This window comes from Panthera leo, chromosome E2 (genome assembly GCF_018350215.1).
Source record: "Panthera leo isolate Ple1 chromosome E2, P.leo_Ple1_pat1.1, whole genome shotgun sequence".
Taxonomy (NCBI): domain Eukaryota; kingdom Metazoa; phylum Chordata; class Mammalia; order Carnivora; family Felidae; genus Panthera; species Panthera leo.
Genome location: NC_056693.1, coordinates 26,615,610 through 26,630,462, shown reverse-complemented (window position 1 = coordinate 26,630,462; position 14,853 = coordinate 26,615,610). Strand labels below are relative to the sequence as shown.

The 14,853-nt window shown below is 43.5% G+C and overlaps 1 protein-coding gene and 1 long non-coding RNA gene across 2 annotated transcripts in view; one reads left to right on the top strand and one right to left on the bottom strand.

The window, feature by feature from the left end:
* Positions 1-2,459: 2,459 nt before the first annotated feature.
* On the bottom strand, positions 2,460-4,931 carry LOC122207661. The gene is made up of 3 exons (XR_006196960.1): positions 4,766-4,931; positions 3,925-3,961; positions 2,460-2,639 (listed from the first exon to the last, which is right to left on the bottom strand). It is a non-coding gene; the product is annotated as an uncharacterized LOC122207661 (long non-coding RNA).
* A 136-nt stretch (positions 4,932-5,067) lies between these two features.
* The window catches only part of N4BP1 (NEDD4 binding protein 1), a 50,026-nt gene continuing 40,240 nt past the window's right edge, over positions 5,068-14,853 (top strand). Inside the window, exon 1 of the mRNA XM_042917775.1 lies at positions 5,068-5,365. Within this exon, the coding sequence (XP_042773709.1) occupies positions 5,168-5,365 (198 nt within the window). The 5' untranslated portion in view covers positions 5,068-5,167. The remainder of the gene's footprint in view (positions 5,366-14,853) is intronic.

Sequence of the window (14,853 nt, the reverse complement as noted above, 5' to 3'; positions counted from 1 at the left end):
CCTATAATTCATAGGGTAGGCCACCACAACAAAGAATTATCTGGCCCCAAATGTCAATTGTGTTATTATTGAGAAACCCTGCTATAAAGGGTGATGGGAAAATACTGTGGATTCAGGGCATCTGGGAGCTGGTAGATTGCACGCAGTCATGTAGTAACACTTGGCCCAGAAACTGTGTTCCCACCTGAGACGACTGAGTTTTATAAACAACTCTCAATGCTGTAGCAGCCTAGCAGTGTGAATTAATGTCAGAGGAGTTCCAGTAACGTGAGTAATAATGACACAGAAGGATTATAAAGGGAAAGAAACACAAGACTGGAAGCAGCAGAAGCACCAGGGCTTTTCCACAGCTAAGGAGAACAAGCCCCCTGCACTTTAATGTTGAGGATTTACCACCAAAATACCTCTCAGATTCCTCCTCTCTGTGTCCACTCCAACCTCCCTGGTCCAATCCACCACTCTCTCTCTTAAGCGCTCTTTCCAGGTCCACTCTAGGCCTCCAGGCTTTCTCCACCAAGGGACAGAGGGAGATCTCAGAGCACACGTTAAATGGTGCATTTGCTGCTTAAAAACCTAGGAAAGCTTCCCAGTATACTTAAAACACAAAATCTAACTGGTCCACCATGTTCTGGAGGATAAAGCCTTATTCTACTTGTGGGTGCCCTCCCCTCCCACCTGCCTCAGCATTCTGCAGCCATAAAGGGCCACGTGCTGGCCTGTTTTCCATTTCAGAAATACTTTGAGCTCATTCCAGCCTCAGGTGACAGCCCCCATGGAGCTGACAGTCTGATGACATCTGAAGATAGACATGAATCATTCATATCACGGGCACCTTGGTGGCTCAGTCATTAAGCATCTGACAGTTCCTGAGTTCGAGTCTCACATCGGATGAACTCAAGCCTCACTTTGGTAAAACATGAGCCCTGGGTGGGCCCCGCTTCTCTCTCTCTCTCTCTGCCTCTTGTGGGATTCTCTCCCTCTCTCTCTTTCTCTCCCCCTCGCTCATTTGTGCCCTCTCTCAAAAAAAAAAAAAAATCACACAAGCATATGTAAAACTGATCCCAGTGTTATGAGCAAAAGAGCCACAGTGCCCTCAAGAGCTTGTGACAAGAGGATTTGACCCACCAGAAAAGCTAGTGAATGAATTCTTGAACAAGTGGATCTTGAGCTGAGATCTGATGGAAGAGCAGGAGTTAACTAACTGAAAAGAAAGCTGGAGGGGAAAACATCCTTGTGCAAATGCCCTGAGGCAGTGTCTGTTAGGCTAAGTGGAGAGTGGAGTAGAGGTGGAGTAAGCAGGAGACAGATCTTACAAAGCCTGAAACCTATAATATGGAGTTTGAATTTTATTCTGAGCCTAAGGGGAAGCTCTTGAGGGATCTTAAGAGACTGACTGATGAAATTTGCAATTTGAGAATATTACTCTGGCTGCAGCATCGATATTTGTAAATAATTTCTCCCAACCTTATAGCAGTTGTAGCTCCTGAAATTTGAAGAGAGGTCAGGAAGAATGTGGGGGACACCCCAACAGCTGTCAAAGGCAGAGATGATGGTAGTTTGGACTATTGATGAGGGAGAGGAAAAACTGTCCAGTTTGAAAATATATTAAAATGCGTGTGTCTGAAACACAATTGTATTCCTGTTTCTTACTCTGTAGCCCTAGATGTCATTATACCATAAATAAATAAATAAATAAATAAATAAATAAATAAATAACCAACCAACCAACCAACCAACCAACCCAGGAAGACTCACCACCCAGAGACCTCCAGTTGGAGGGCATTTTGAGCATCAGCTTGGTTGGCTAGTTGGCTGGTTGGCTATGCTAAGCAACATTACATATGCAAGTCTGTTTTTGAAAGCATCCCAAGGCAAGTAGGACCTAAGCATTAGGAGGTTGGTCATGAGAACATATCATCTCCCCTTGCTTACTTTTGCAGGAGGGCAGAAACGGGTGTTGGTTGCAGATAAAGGCTTGTTGTCATTATGGCATAGCACGTATGAGCACCCCAGCACAGAGTCAGACTGCCTGGATTCAAATTCCTATTCCCACCACCTCACTTACCAGCTCTGTGAAACATTTTGAGATTTCTACCTTGCTTCTATGTCCTCACTTTTAAAAAAGGAGTGATAGGGGCGCCTGGATGGCTCAGTCGGTTAAGCGTCCGACTTCGGCTCAGGTCATGATCTCACGGTCCGTGAGTTCGAGCCCCGCGTTGGGCTCTGTGCTGGCAGCTCAGAGCCTGGAGCCTGCTTCAGATTCTGTGTCTCCCTCTCTCTCTGGCCCTCCCCCATTCATGCTCTGTCTCTCTCTGTCTCAAAAATAAATAAACTTTAAACAAAAATTTAAAATAGGAGTGATAATAATAGCAACCACCGGTGGCATTTTAGAAGGTCAATAATTACTTTCTGCCCCTCCTGCATTCAGAACTGAGAAATAAAAGCAGGCGTCAGACAGGTAGAGATCAAAATGTCATCTTTATTACTGACAAAGCTGGACTGGAGGATGTGGCTGAAGTGGAAACACTTTACCCAGTCACTGACACAGTGAGCAACCGCAGACGGCAGACAGCAGACAATTACGTGTACCCTCTCTGAAAGCCACTGGTCTGTGGCATCAGATAAGTCCTCCTCCTGCCCTGGGGAAGAGTAAGGGAGAATTAGATGGAAGCTGGATGTGTTCCTACATGCTTGGCCCTGCTGGGGAGGGAATAGAGTAGGAATTCACCACCCCCCCCACCTCCAAGAAAATAGGTGAAGGGGAAATAAGTGATTCCCTCAATCACTTATTGAGGGATTCATGGGATTGTTATGGATATTAAAGAAAAACAATAGGTAAAGTGTTCAGAATATAGACTCCATAAAGGTCTCATCCTTGGCATCAATTGTCCTGAGCTGGTCAGACTAGCCAAGATAGGCAAGGCTGATCAACTGAGGAAAGTTGTGGTTCAGAAATTGCAGGAAGCAAGGGAGTTTCTTAAAAAGGGGATTTCTCTCTCTCCCTCTCTCCTAGTTCCCTACACTCAGGAAACCTTGAGAGTTCCCTAAAGGGAAATGCTGACCAGATATGAACTGGCAAGTCTTTTAAACAGGGGGAAAAACCCAACAGCTGTATCTCTGGTAATACACCAATCCAGTGACTTATGAACACAGTATAATGGCCTAGCTTTCTTTTATGGTTGTGTGCGTGTGCACTACTTTTGCTAGTGTAGGACGAGTTTTTGTTGGGGGAGGAAAAGGAGCTTTGTGTGCTTCTCCAGGCAGCCTCTCCTCACCACTTATAATTAAGCAATTAAGAATCACTGGCCAGGAAGTCACTGGGAGCAAACAGGAACAACCCTGGGGAAAGCCTTGTCCAATCAATGAACAATAGCAATTCCATTTAAGGTGAGTGCAACAAAAAGACAGGAAATAACACGTGTTGACTCTAGCTCTGGGTGCAGTCCATCAGCAAGGCCATCCTCACCACCTGATCTGCCTCAGCCAATCTCAGGTCACCTATCTGATGCAGGAAGGCTGCAGGTTGTGTAGACACCAAGGGAAAAGCCCAGGAAAGAAGGAAGTTGTTGGTCTGTGAGCCTAGTGGTTCTCTTCCCTGTGCTGAGTCATCTCTTATCAGGGCACCAGGGAACCACACCTGCCTAAATTTCTGAGACAGATGGAAAACCCCAGCAGCCTGGATCCCTAAGAGGTTTTACCTTGGGTAATCCCTCTTACCAAGGCCGTTCACCTTTGGCATTTCCAACAGTAACATCTTTAGATCCCCTTCTTTCTCAAGGGGAAATCTACAAAGATGGAGGGGGCTCCCAGGCCCACAGGTTCAACATGGCTGTATAATCCATACAAAGCTTTTCCATGAAAATGGAACCTTAAATGTGTTGCTAATTTATCAATAGTAATAGCTAATACTTAGTGATCACTTACCATGTCCATGTACTGTAGTAATTTTCACAACGAGATACTATTGTTGTCCACATTTCACAGATAAGGAATTAAGACACAGAGAAGTTAAGTAATATTCCCATGACCCTTATCTATCTACTATATTCAGGACATCTAGCCCAGAGCAAGGAAACCAAAGTTTTATCTTACACAATCTGTTTTTATGGACTCAGAGAATGTAAGATCTGGAAAAGCCTTTGAAGATAACTGAGCGCAACCCCTGATGATATGAGAAAACAGAGCTGGAGAGGGGTTAGGGGTGTTTGTTCAAGTCCCACAGTAAAATGGATGAACCCCTAATCCCCTCTACTATAACACACTCTCCTCCTTCACTCCCAGAAGAAATCACTCTCCTGAAATTCTAAAATCATTTCTTTGTTCTTCAATTCTCCATACTTTTTATTGTTACCATTTTTACTGAAAGAACAATAAATAGGAAAGAAAAGATGGAAGGCAATGTAAAGGAAGAGAGAAGATGGGTAGGAAGATTAAGATAGAAAGAAGGGCGGGTGGGACAAATGGGGAGAAGGATGAAGGAAGAAAGGAAGGAATGAAGGATGGAAGGAAGGAAGAAAAGAAAAAAGGAAGGAAGGGAGGGAGGGAGGAAGGAAGCTAAAGAAGGAAAACCATCTGCCTATTAATTACTGAGAAGCTTGAAAACTCAATTGCTAGAGCCTTAGTTTGGGGTTCAAGATGTCTAAAGACAAACCAAATCCCTTGTGACACTGATTCAATACCAACAACTAGTTCAGAGCCTCAATTTCCCCATCTATAAAACCAAAGATTCACTATCCACCTAGTCCCCGAAAGCGTTGGGCCTCACCAAAGAAGGCCGCCCATGCCCTTCTCCGCAGCCGTCGCTCTGCCCTCAATAATCATGGCGACCCTGCGTGACGTAGAGTTCCGTCGCCTCCGCCTTCCCTCCCTCTACTGGGGGGCGGCGACCATCAATGACGGAGGTGGGCAGGGCGCATGCGCGGCAGCGGGGCCCGGCCCGCGGCGGCGGTGGCGAAGGGGCGGAGGGGTTCACTACCCGCAGTAGCCAAGCTGCGGCGGCTGTGTCGGTATGGTGTAGCTTGGCCCGCGGGCAGGCGGCGGGCCGCGGGCGGGGGCGAGGCGGCCGCAAGGGCCGACGCCGCCTGACTGGCTCGGGTGTAGCGGCAGCACGCTGAGGGGGCGTCGCCGCCGCCGGCCCCCGGCGCCGCCGCGGGAGGCCGCGCCCGCCATGGCGGCCCGGGCGGTGCTGGACGAATTCACGGCGCCCGCGGAGAAGGCGGCGCTGCTGGAGCGGAGCCGCGGCCGCATCGAGGGCCTGTTCGGCGTGAGCCTGGCGGTGCTCGGCGCGCTCGGGGCCGAGGAACCGCTGCCCGCGCGCATCTGGCTGCAGCTCCGCGGGGCGCAGGAGGCGGTGCACAGCGCCAAGGTGAGTCCCGCTGCCGCCCCCGCCCTCCTTCCGCGGCCCAGCCCCTGGGGCCTCGTCTCGGCCGGGCTCCCTGGGCGCCCCCACCCCTTTTCTCCCTGCTCCGTGTGGGTACGCAGCGAAGCGCCGTGGTTAAGAGCGCAGTCTCCAGAGTCCATGGACCCGCGTTCTCAGCTCTCGATCCATGTGACCTTGGGCTAGCGGTTCAATCCCGGAGCGCCTCAGTTTCCCCATTTGTAAAGTGGCGAGGGCGAAAGTACCTCTCTCGGAGGGCTGTCGCGAGGTTTGGAGTAGGTGTTATTGCAAAGCGCAGAGCGCAGTGGCTGGCCCGGAGTGAGCGCGCTGCGAATGTTGCCTGTTGTTATCCGCCCCCCGGCCCTCGGGATGGTGCGCGCAGGGCCTGGTAGCTAGGCCCGCAGCCTCCTTGTCCACGACTTCAGCCACCTCTCTCTTCCCAGGCCTCCAGTACAGGGGTTCTGAACTTTTTGGGATTTCAGCCCCTTTTGAGAATCTGACAAAACTATAATAGTAGTAAAATACGCAGAAGATCAAGAAGAGATAGGGATATTTAATAATAGTGTTAAAAAGTATTGTTTCTTGTATTGAGGAACACATTTAATGGTTATAGGTCGTAGGACGAGCATAAGCTGAACACTTCATAAGGATTACCTAATGCAGCCCTTAAAAAATCCAGTGAGGTCGATTTTATTATCTTCCTCTCTCTAAATTAACAGCTGGAGAAACTGAAACTCTGCAAGTGGTGACTCACCTTCTCTCAAAATCAGCACTTCAGACTTATACCTACGCAACACCTTCAACTACTCCCCTTCCTCCCCGAGCCAGGAAACTAGCAAAGCGCAATCCCCCTTCTCACTATCCAAGTTTCTCCAGGTCTTTCTGTCCAGTAGGTGCGGGAGCCAGGATTCAGACTTAGGGCCCTTGTTCTTGCTACCTGTCTCCCAAATGATGAGCCCTCTGGCTGGGAACAAAATGATCCTTTTTCTGGCATCCTACTTCAGGAATTTCACAGTGCTCTCAGAATTGGATCTGCTGTGACTCCTGACTCCCTCTTAGATGTAAAAAAAAAAAAAAAAAGCGCCTAAATGCTTTTTGTTTTAATATCTTTGGAGGAGAGGGGACACTTAACTGTGTGATCTTTCTCCATAGCATAACTTACTACATTCTAGATGTTGAATCAAGTTTGCTTTCCTGTGCTTAATTTTTTTCCTAACTTGTAATTTTTAACTTCTGAGTCCCCTCTTGTTTTTCTCCCAGCTGCCAAATTTCTTCACACTCCCCAGGGCTAAAAGGTGTGACATAACTAAGTCTTATTAATGCTTCTGTGAAATCTCTTACATGCACTCATTCCTCTTCATTGCCTTTGCTGCTATTAAGACTTTCATTCTAGGTATGTGCTCCTCCCTTACTTCATTGCCCTCACTCCAGTCCCTCCTCCCCCCTCCCTCCTTGCATTAGACTGAACTGTCCAGGGAAAATCCTTTTCTTGCCCTGGGACCTGCTAGGGCCTCCTGTTGCCTATCTCATTCACTCCAAACTCCTGGAGATTTACAAAACATTTACTAATCCAGTCCCACCTTATTTTCCCAATTCTCTGCCATAGCAACCCTTAAGCTTAAACCACTACTGTTGTCTGACTAGTCTCACTGCTTTTACTGTGTGCTTCACCTGCTCCCAGTTCAGCTTTACTCAAGACTCACCCCAAGTGTAGAAAGTACTTATTTTGCTGTACAGAAAAACCTGGCATGTTATGCTAGACCCTCCCAACTCCAGTTCTGTTGCCTGTCCTGCGACACAGTTTAGGATAAGCTATTTGGAAAAGGTGTGTCTTACAGTATCTCGGTAGTAGGTGTCACCCACCCATTTTATGTTTGCTAGGTGTGTTACTCATAATCCAATCCTCCCACTTGTAAGAAATTCTTTTTCTTTTCCCTTGAGACTCATGGGTAAGAGATGAATGCCACAGTTACATTCTTTTGAGTAAGAGGAAACCATTAACTTAAGAATAGGAAAGCAGACTTCAACATCAATATTTTAAGTTGTGGAGGAGAAGGTTTGGGGGAAGGAAGATTTTTTTTTTTTTTTTTTTTTTTTTTTTTTTAAAGAGAGAGTGCAAGCAGGGGAGAGGGGCAGAGGGAGAAAGAATCTTAAGCAGGCTCCACACTAAGCACAGAGCCTGACAAGGGACTTTATCCCACTACTCTGAGATCATGACCTGAGCAGAAATCGAAAGTCTAGGAGGCTCTACTGGCTGACTAGCCAGGCGCCCCAGGAAGATTAAGAGTAAATAAGAATTTTTTTTAACTAGCTGGTAGAGCTTCTGATTAAGGTGAGGACAACTATTCTGGGTCTCTTCAGGCAGGTTACTTTGTTTTCCTGCTTTTAAAATGTTAAATCATGGGGCTCATGGGTGGCTCAGTTGGTTAAGCGACCGACTCTCAGTTTCTGCACAGGTCACAATTTCATGGTCGTGAGATTGAGCCCCACATTGGGTTCCATGCTGGGCCTGGAGCCTGTTTGGGATTCTCTCTCCCCCCTTCTCTCTGCCTCTTCCTGCATGTGCACTCTCTCTCTCAAAAATAAATATTTTAAAATGTTAAATCACTACATTTAGCTCATGTGAGAGTAGGGGAGAAAATGAGGTTTAGTTAGGGGTCTATTGGCTAGAGAGAAAGGGGCTACAGGTAGAAACTGACAACATCCTGGGAGGTTAAAAAAAAAAAAAAAGGCACATCCTCTGTAAAAGTGGCCACTTTTGTGAGAGGAGAAATTTGTTGGCAGAAGCAGCACCTGAGCTGGGCTTTGAAGCGTCATCAAGATTCCCAGATGGAGGTAATTGTGAGCAAAGGCTAGAAGCCCCAAAACATGTGGAGTGTCTTGGTAGGAAGTGTCAGAGCCTCAAGGGACCCAAATGCCAGGTTAAGGCATTGGGCCTTAGAGTCAGTGAGGATTTTTGAGAGAAGGACTTGTCTGAAACTCTACTTGGAGGCAGGAAGACCCACTTGTGGAAGAGACTTTGTTTCAAGCTGGACATGGATGGGTGACAAAAGTTTTCCCTGGGATTTGGCAACTGAGTGTACGTAGGGATTAAGAGAGAGGTTTTAAGCCTTGATGTTAGGAAGGATGGTGGATAAAGTTTGACCTGTTGGTGAGGCCAGGTAGCCAACATTTGAAGAAAACTTATGTGCCAAGAAGTACAGTAACAGTTGCCTCTAGACCTCAAGTAATTCACAGCCTAGTAGGGGACACAAACATGGAAACAAATAGTATAGTATGATACATGTTAACTATTGAAGTATGTGCCAGGTGTTAACAGTAATACAGGAGAGAAAGGGTTGCTCTGCTAAATTGTGTGTAAAGGATGAACAAGAGTTTTCCAGAGGGAAGAGCATGTATAAAATCACAGGGATATGAAATAGTGCCAGTTTATCACTGATTTCCCAAGTGTAGGAGGCAATTGGAGGGAGATGGGCAGAGGTGGAAAGGGGCCAAGTCACAAGGCACTTGGGGAACTGTTGAAGAACATGAATTTTACCAAGCAGGCGGGTAGTAGAGACTCCTGGAAGGGTTGTGAGAACATGAGTGATGCCATCAGATTTACATTTCTAAGAAATGTCTTCACTGAGAGTGTTTATACCCCCAGGTTTGTTCTCCTCAGTGTGGTCCATTGCTGGTTTGTGATGATACAAGGATAGATTGGGGGTGGTTAGCAACTTTTGTAGCAATGTGATATTACCAGTAGGGCCAGATTGTCTGAAAGAGACAAAAACCAGTAGAGGTCATTGTACACAGGGGCCCAACAGGACGGGATTGAGGTAAGTGGTGGCAGGAGTTACAGAATCAAAGAAGGCTGAGGACTGAATTTCAGAGAGATAGTGGAAGTACTGACTAGATGCTGCCTCATTCACAGATCAAGGATGCAATGCCTGGTGAGATCCTTGGAGTCAGGCAATGGAGGCCGAAGAGATCTCAGCCCAGAAAGTGAGAAATTAGAACATTACTTTAGCTCTAGGAGCTACAAATTCCATGCTCCCTGAGTCCAGGCAGGGAGACTGTACATGGAAGTGGCTGGTTGGTAGGGAGGAACTGGTGAATAAGGTGCTTGTACCCTGTGGGAGAGGGTAACTGCCAGTGCTTAGTATTAGCCACTTACATAGTATGGGCCCAATGATGTCTGAGCTCATTATCCGAGAAAAGCCAGGGGTCTGGGTTTTATAATGTGAAATCTGTTTTGGTTTTTTATGAGGCAACTAATTTATGTTTTAAAAACCATGCATGCTGTGAATTATATCTCAATAAAAATCTTGCATTGATATATTCTTTGAAAAGTATATATTCTAAAAGGCAACCATGTGTGCTAAACAAAACATGTCAGTGGACCAAATTCAGTTTTTTAGGACCTCTTGTTTAGATACAAGAGACGGGATGAGTGAAGATACGCTTTGTCCACTCCCCCCCCCCCCCCCCCCAATTTGGGGAAGAGGGTAGTTGAACACCTTAATGGCCTTTAATAATTGTCTCAGTAAAGTAGAATACCAATTCCTGCCTCGAGAGGGAGGGTGAGAACCTGAAGACAGTGGTGTATGTTAGGGTGGACGCAGCAGAATTTTCGGAAGTGCATTGGAAAAGAACAAAAAAGGATTGGAACTGAAGTAAGAGTCAGGGAAAGTTAGATGGCCTGAATTTATAGTATCACTTGGTCCAGGAATTCTCCAGCAGGTGATGATTTCCCCACTCTGGGTGTTGGTGAAGCCAACACACCAAGCACTAAAGTAATCTAAGGTGTAATTGAACAAGGCAGGATAGGACCCCCGAAATGTTTCTGAATGGTCAGCATTAGCTACGACAATCCAGACATAATACAAGACTTACCTTCTACTTTTAGTGAACTGCCAGCCAGAGAGGTTCTGGCAGGTGAAGGTAGAAGGGGCGTAATGAACTGTGTAAACAGTGTAAGGAATAAGACCTTAGGCCCTGTCCTCTCCTAGACTCATGGAATCATGTAAATAGGGCAAGTTCAGGGAGTATTGGAAAATTTTAAAAGTTGTCATTAGGGAGGAATTGCAGAGATCAGAATCTTGGATACGGAGGAATTCCGAGAAACCAAGAAGTGCCTCAGTGGTCTGTGTATGAAGTAGAAGTATTCCCTTCAGCTTGGAAAAGTGAGAAGATAAAGGGGATGGAAGTGTGAAGCATCGGGAGATAATACATTGATGCGGTCAGCAAGGTCCATAGCAGGGATTTGAGTGCTAAAGTTAGTTGGTTGATTCAGGAGCCTGTCCTGGAGGTTAATAAACAAAAGAAGAGTAATGCAGACAATGGCATGGCTACTTATACAGTTTCTCCATGAACATTTAGGGTGGCAAATTTGCTAACCACAACTGCCCATCAGTTGGTGGTATTTCAGGCATTACCTCATAGCAGTTAGTGGCCACCACAAGCCGTTGCCAGAACACCAATCTGATGGACTTCTAAGAAGAATAATTTGGAGGACTGATAAATCTTATACATTGAAATTACAGTACACCCAAGAAACTATGCTAAGGTAGACTAACATCTGACCCATTTTAATTTGTGAGGGAGAGAAAAAGAAGGGGTAAGAGTGTCATATGAAAAGTTGGTGATTATCCTTTATCCAACTTTGAGTTTTAACTTAATGTATTTGTAGCATAAGAGAGGAGAAAGGGTAAAGAAAATGGAAATCCAGTAGAAGTGGCCTATTACTTCCTACATTGACTCATAGGGTTAAAATGGACACTGTATGGTTTCATTTCCTTTTCTGTTAAGAGAGATTGGTACCTGGTTTCATGAATGAATTCTTGAACAGTTGATTTGTTCATGGAGGAAATAATTTGTAGATGTAATAATACTGGGTAGTGACTTGGAGTTTTTGTTTTGATTTTACCAGAAAGGAGAGGTTGGTGGCCTCTTTGCATTTCCTAGAATGATTTTTTTTAATGGTGTTTTTCACTATGGTTGTGAAAATCATCTTAAGAAACGGTGGTTTGTTCAGTTTCTTTTTATGGTTAATATTTTGGGGTTATACCAGAATGTCGAAATAAGGGATACTCACACTGGTTATACTGGGGTCAAAGTGACTGCTTATGACCGTAGTTTCCTCTTCCCTCTCTACCAGTAGTATTGTAGGGTTTTAATTAAATCAAGGACAACATCATGTTCTGTGTTGGCTTTTTACTAAATTAATGTATAATTGCATAAAGTATGCAGGCTTGCATTTGAAAAACAAAATTATGGGGGAGGGGAATCCTTACAGTAATTGATTAAAGAACTGTTTTTTAAAAAATAAGTTATGTTATTTGGAAACAACGAAGGAAACTTCTTTGTTTAAAGAAACTGAATTATTTGTATTTGTTATTTTAAGAGGTTCAACTTAGAGAAGGTGTTTTGTTCAGTCTTAGTGCTGAGAGAATTAGTAATTTGCTTTAGTTGATGAATAAGGAGATACATAGTAAATATTTTAGACCTTGTGGACTATACAGGGAATCTGTCTTATACTTTTTTTTTTTTGCCTTTTTTACAACCTTTTTGAAGATGAAAACAATTCTCACCCTACAGGCTGTACAAAAATAGTTTGGAAGCCGGGTTTACATTGTCCAGAATGTAGCCACTACCACATGTGGCTGTTTAGATTAGTCAAAGTTCAATGAAATTAAATATTCACTTCCTCAGTTGCATTTCAGGTACTTGTTGGCCACATATATCTAGTGTCTGCCAGCATGGACAGTGCAGTTACAGAACATTTCTTCATTTTGTCTAAAAGTTATATTGGACATCACTGCCCTAGATGTGAAATAATCCTTGATTGGGTCTCCTAAACAATTCTCTGGTATGACAATGAAAAAATATGCAGCCATTCTTTTACCTTATTTCCTCAGTTTCTATAATTTTTGTTGTGTCCTTTGTAATCTTAAATAACTTCCAAGGTTTACTTTTTTATTTTTAAGTTTATTTATTGTGAGAGATGAGAGAAAGCACAAGTGGGGAGGGGGCAGAGAGGGGGAGAGAGAGTCCCAAGCAGGCTCTGCATTGTCTTGTCAGCACAGAGCCTGATGCGGGGCTGGATCTCACAAACCTTGAGATCATGATTTGACACAACTTAATGGTGTTAAACTACTTAAGATATACAGTACCCCCAAAGAAGTGAGCTAATTTTAGCATCCTTCTTGTTAGAACATAAAAGACAAATCTTTGTGACTGATTGCCCAGGGATCTTCGGGAAACCCCAGTGATAGTTTATGGGTAAAATGCTTTCAGAGTGGTGTACTGCACAGCAATAGAAAAGAACACATAATTGATACATGTACTACCATGGATGAATCTCAAAGATATGCTGAAAGAAGACTTCCATAAGAGTATATATATTGTATGATTCTATACAAGTGAAATACTAGACAAGGTAAAACATTTTTATAATTATGGTAAAAAATCAGGATAATTAGAACAGAACAACTGGAAGGGGACATTAAACATAGATTGAGAATTAGTGATACTAAGGAATTTCTGTTCATTTTGTTGGGTGCCATAATGACATCTTGGTTATATTAGAAAGCCTATATGTGTATGTGTTTAAACTGCACTTGGTGTCTGACTCATTTGGAAATTAATGATGTATCTAAGGAGTATCCCTTAGTTAACCATTTACTATTAGTTCAATCAAGGTCTTAAAGTTAACTAAGGCTATTGGAAATTATGCTTAATCTGACAGCTGAACAGCATATAACTTCTGATATTACAAGTTGAATATGTAAGCTTGTATTTTTCATAATCATAAATATGACTAATCATTAGTAATATTACTTTATCTGACCAGCAAAGTTTAGGAAGTTCAGATGTGTCTCTTCATAGAAAAAAAATCTTATTTTTAAAAAACATATGCATGCATTGTACACTACACTGATGAAATAGGAAAGGGACACTTGTTTTTAAGTTAGCATTAAAATTATCAAATCAAACTGACCTAAGGATTATTTTTATTACATTCTTGGAATTCTAGGAATACAGATTTATGTAAAAGTTTGTTATTCTCTATAATTATAATTCTCTATAATTAGAACAGAGGTTCTTTAAGAAACTTTTTCATCTAGGGGTGCCTAGGTGGGTTGGTTAAATTCCCGACTCTTGCTTGATCTGGGCTCAAGTCATGATCTCATGATTCATGAGTTCGAGCTCTGCATAGGGCTCTGCCCTGACAGCACAGAACCTGCTTGGGATTCTCTTCCCCTCTCTCTGCCCCTCCCCTTGCACACATGCACTCTTTCTCTCTCTCAAAATAAATAAACTAAAAAAAGAAACTTTAAAATCTAATTATCTACCCCTGGAGGTAGGAATATATTTCACACTCACACCATGAGAAATAAAGGCTTTTTTCATTTTCTAGATACAAACATTCAGAGAGCTTTCATTTATGTTCCGTAATCTTAGCTACAGGTCAAAAGTAATCCAAAAACACAAAACTGGTCCAGATTTCAAAAAGGCTGTTCTTTCAGTGGTGCAGAGACGTGTACTGACACAAACAGAAAAACAGAAGACTAAAACCAGATTTTTTTCTAGCCTCATCCAACAGAAAATAGATCTATTATCTACTGACAGATCACCACATGGTCACAGTGTAAAATCAGATTCCTGTAGTCTAGGTACATATATACTAAGGGTATAGTTGAAACTGACCTGGTAGTGTGTACCCACCGGTGCAGGTGTAAAAAGGGACATGTGGCCAAGAACTGTAAAGCAAAAACAAAATCAGAAGACTAAAGAACAAAGAAATACCACTGGTAAAATTCTCTTCCTGCTTGGGATTCATGCTGGAACCCAAAATGAGACATGGTTGGTTTTACACAACTTATGTGGTCCTCTTTTTGAGCCACTCACGGCTCCAAGCAGGTGAGTCCACTTGGATATCTCCATGGGTCCTATAAGCTGGCAAAGTGTAAATTAACAAAACAAACAAACAAACAAAAAAAACAACTATAAATGTGACTTTCAGACAGGTAACTCATGAAATGAAGGAACCAGCAGGAATGTAAAACTGGTTCAGAGAGCATTTGAAGATCTGAGTATTTATCTACATTAAAAACAGAATAGTGGAGTAAAATTGTTTGATTAGATACAAATTGGCTTGTATGTTTCAGAATAGTATAATCACATTTTTTCTACCAAATGAAGGTAATTGACATCTCTGGTAGACCACAAAAATCTACATTTTAACATGTAACATCCTGGTTCGGGCCTTAATGAATAATGAATAATGTGCCAGACAAAGGTGAATTTCCCAGAAGATTAAATACTCTTTGGGAGGGCCAAAGAGAGTGCTCCATTATGATTAAAAGGCCATCCTTTTTGCCTTATTTAGAAGTATTTAAACTGGGTGCTTGGTGGCTCAATCAGTTCAGCATCTGACTCTTGATTTCTGCGAGTCCCACGTCAGGCTCTGCACTGATGGCTCAGAGCCTGCT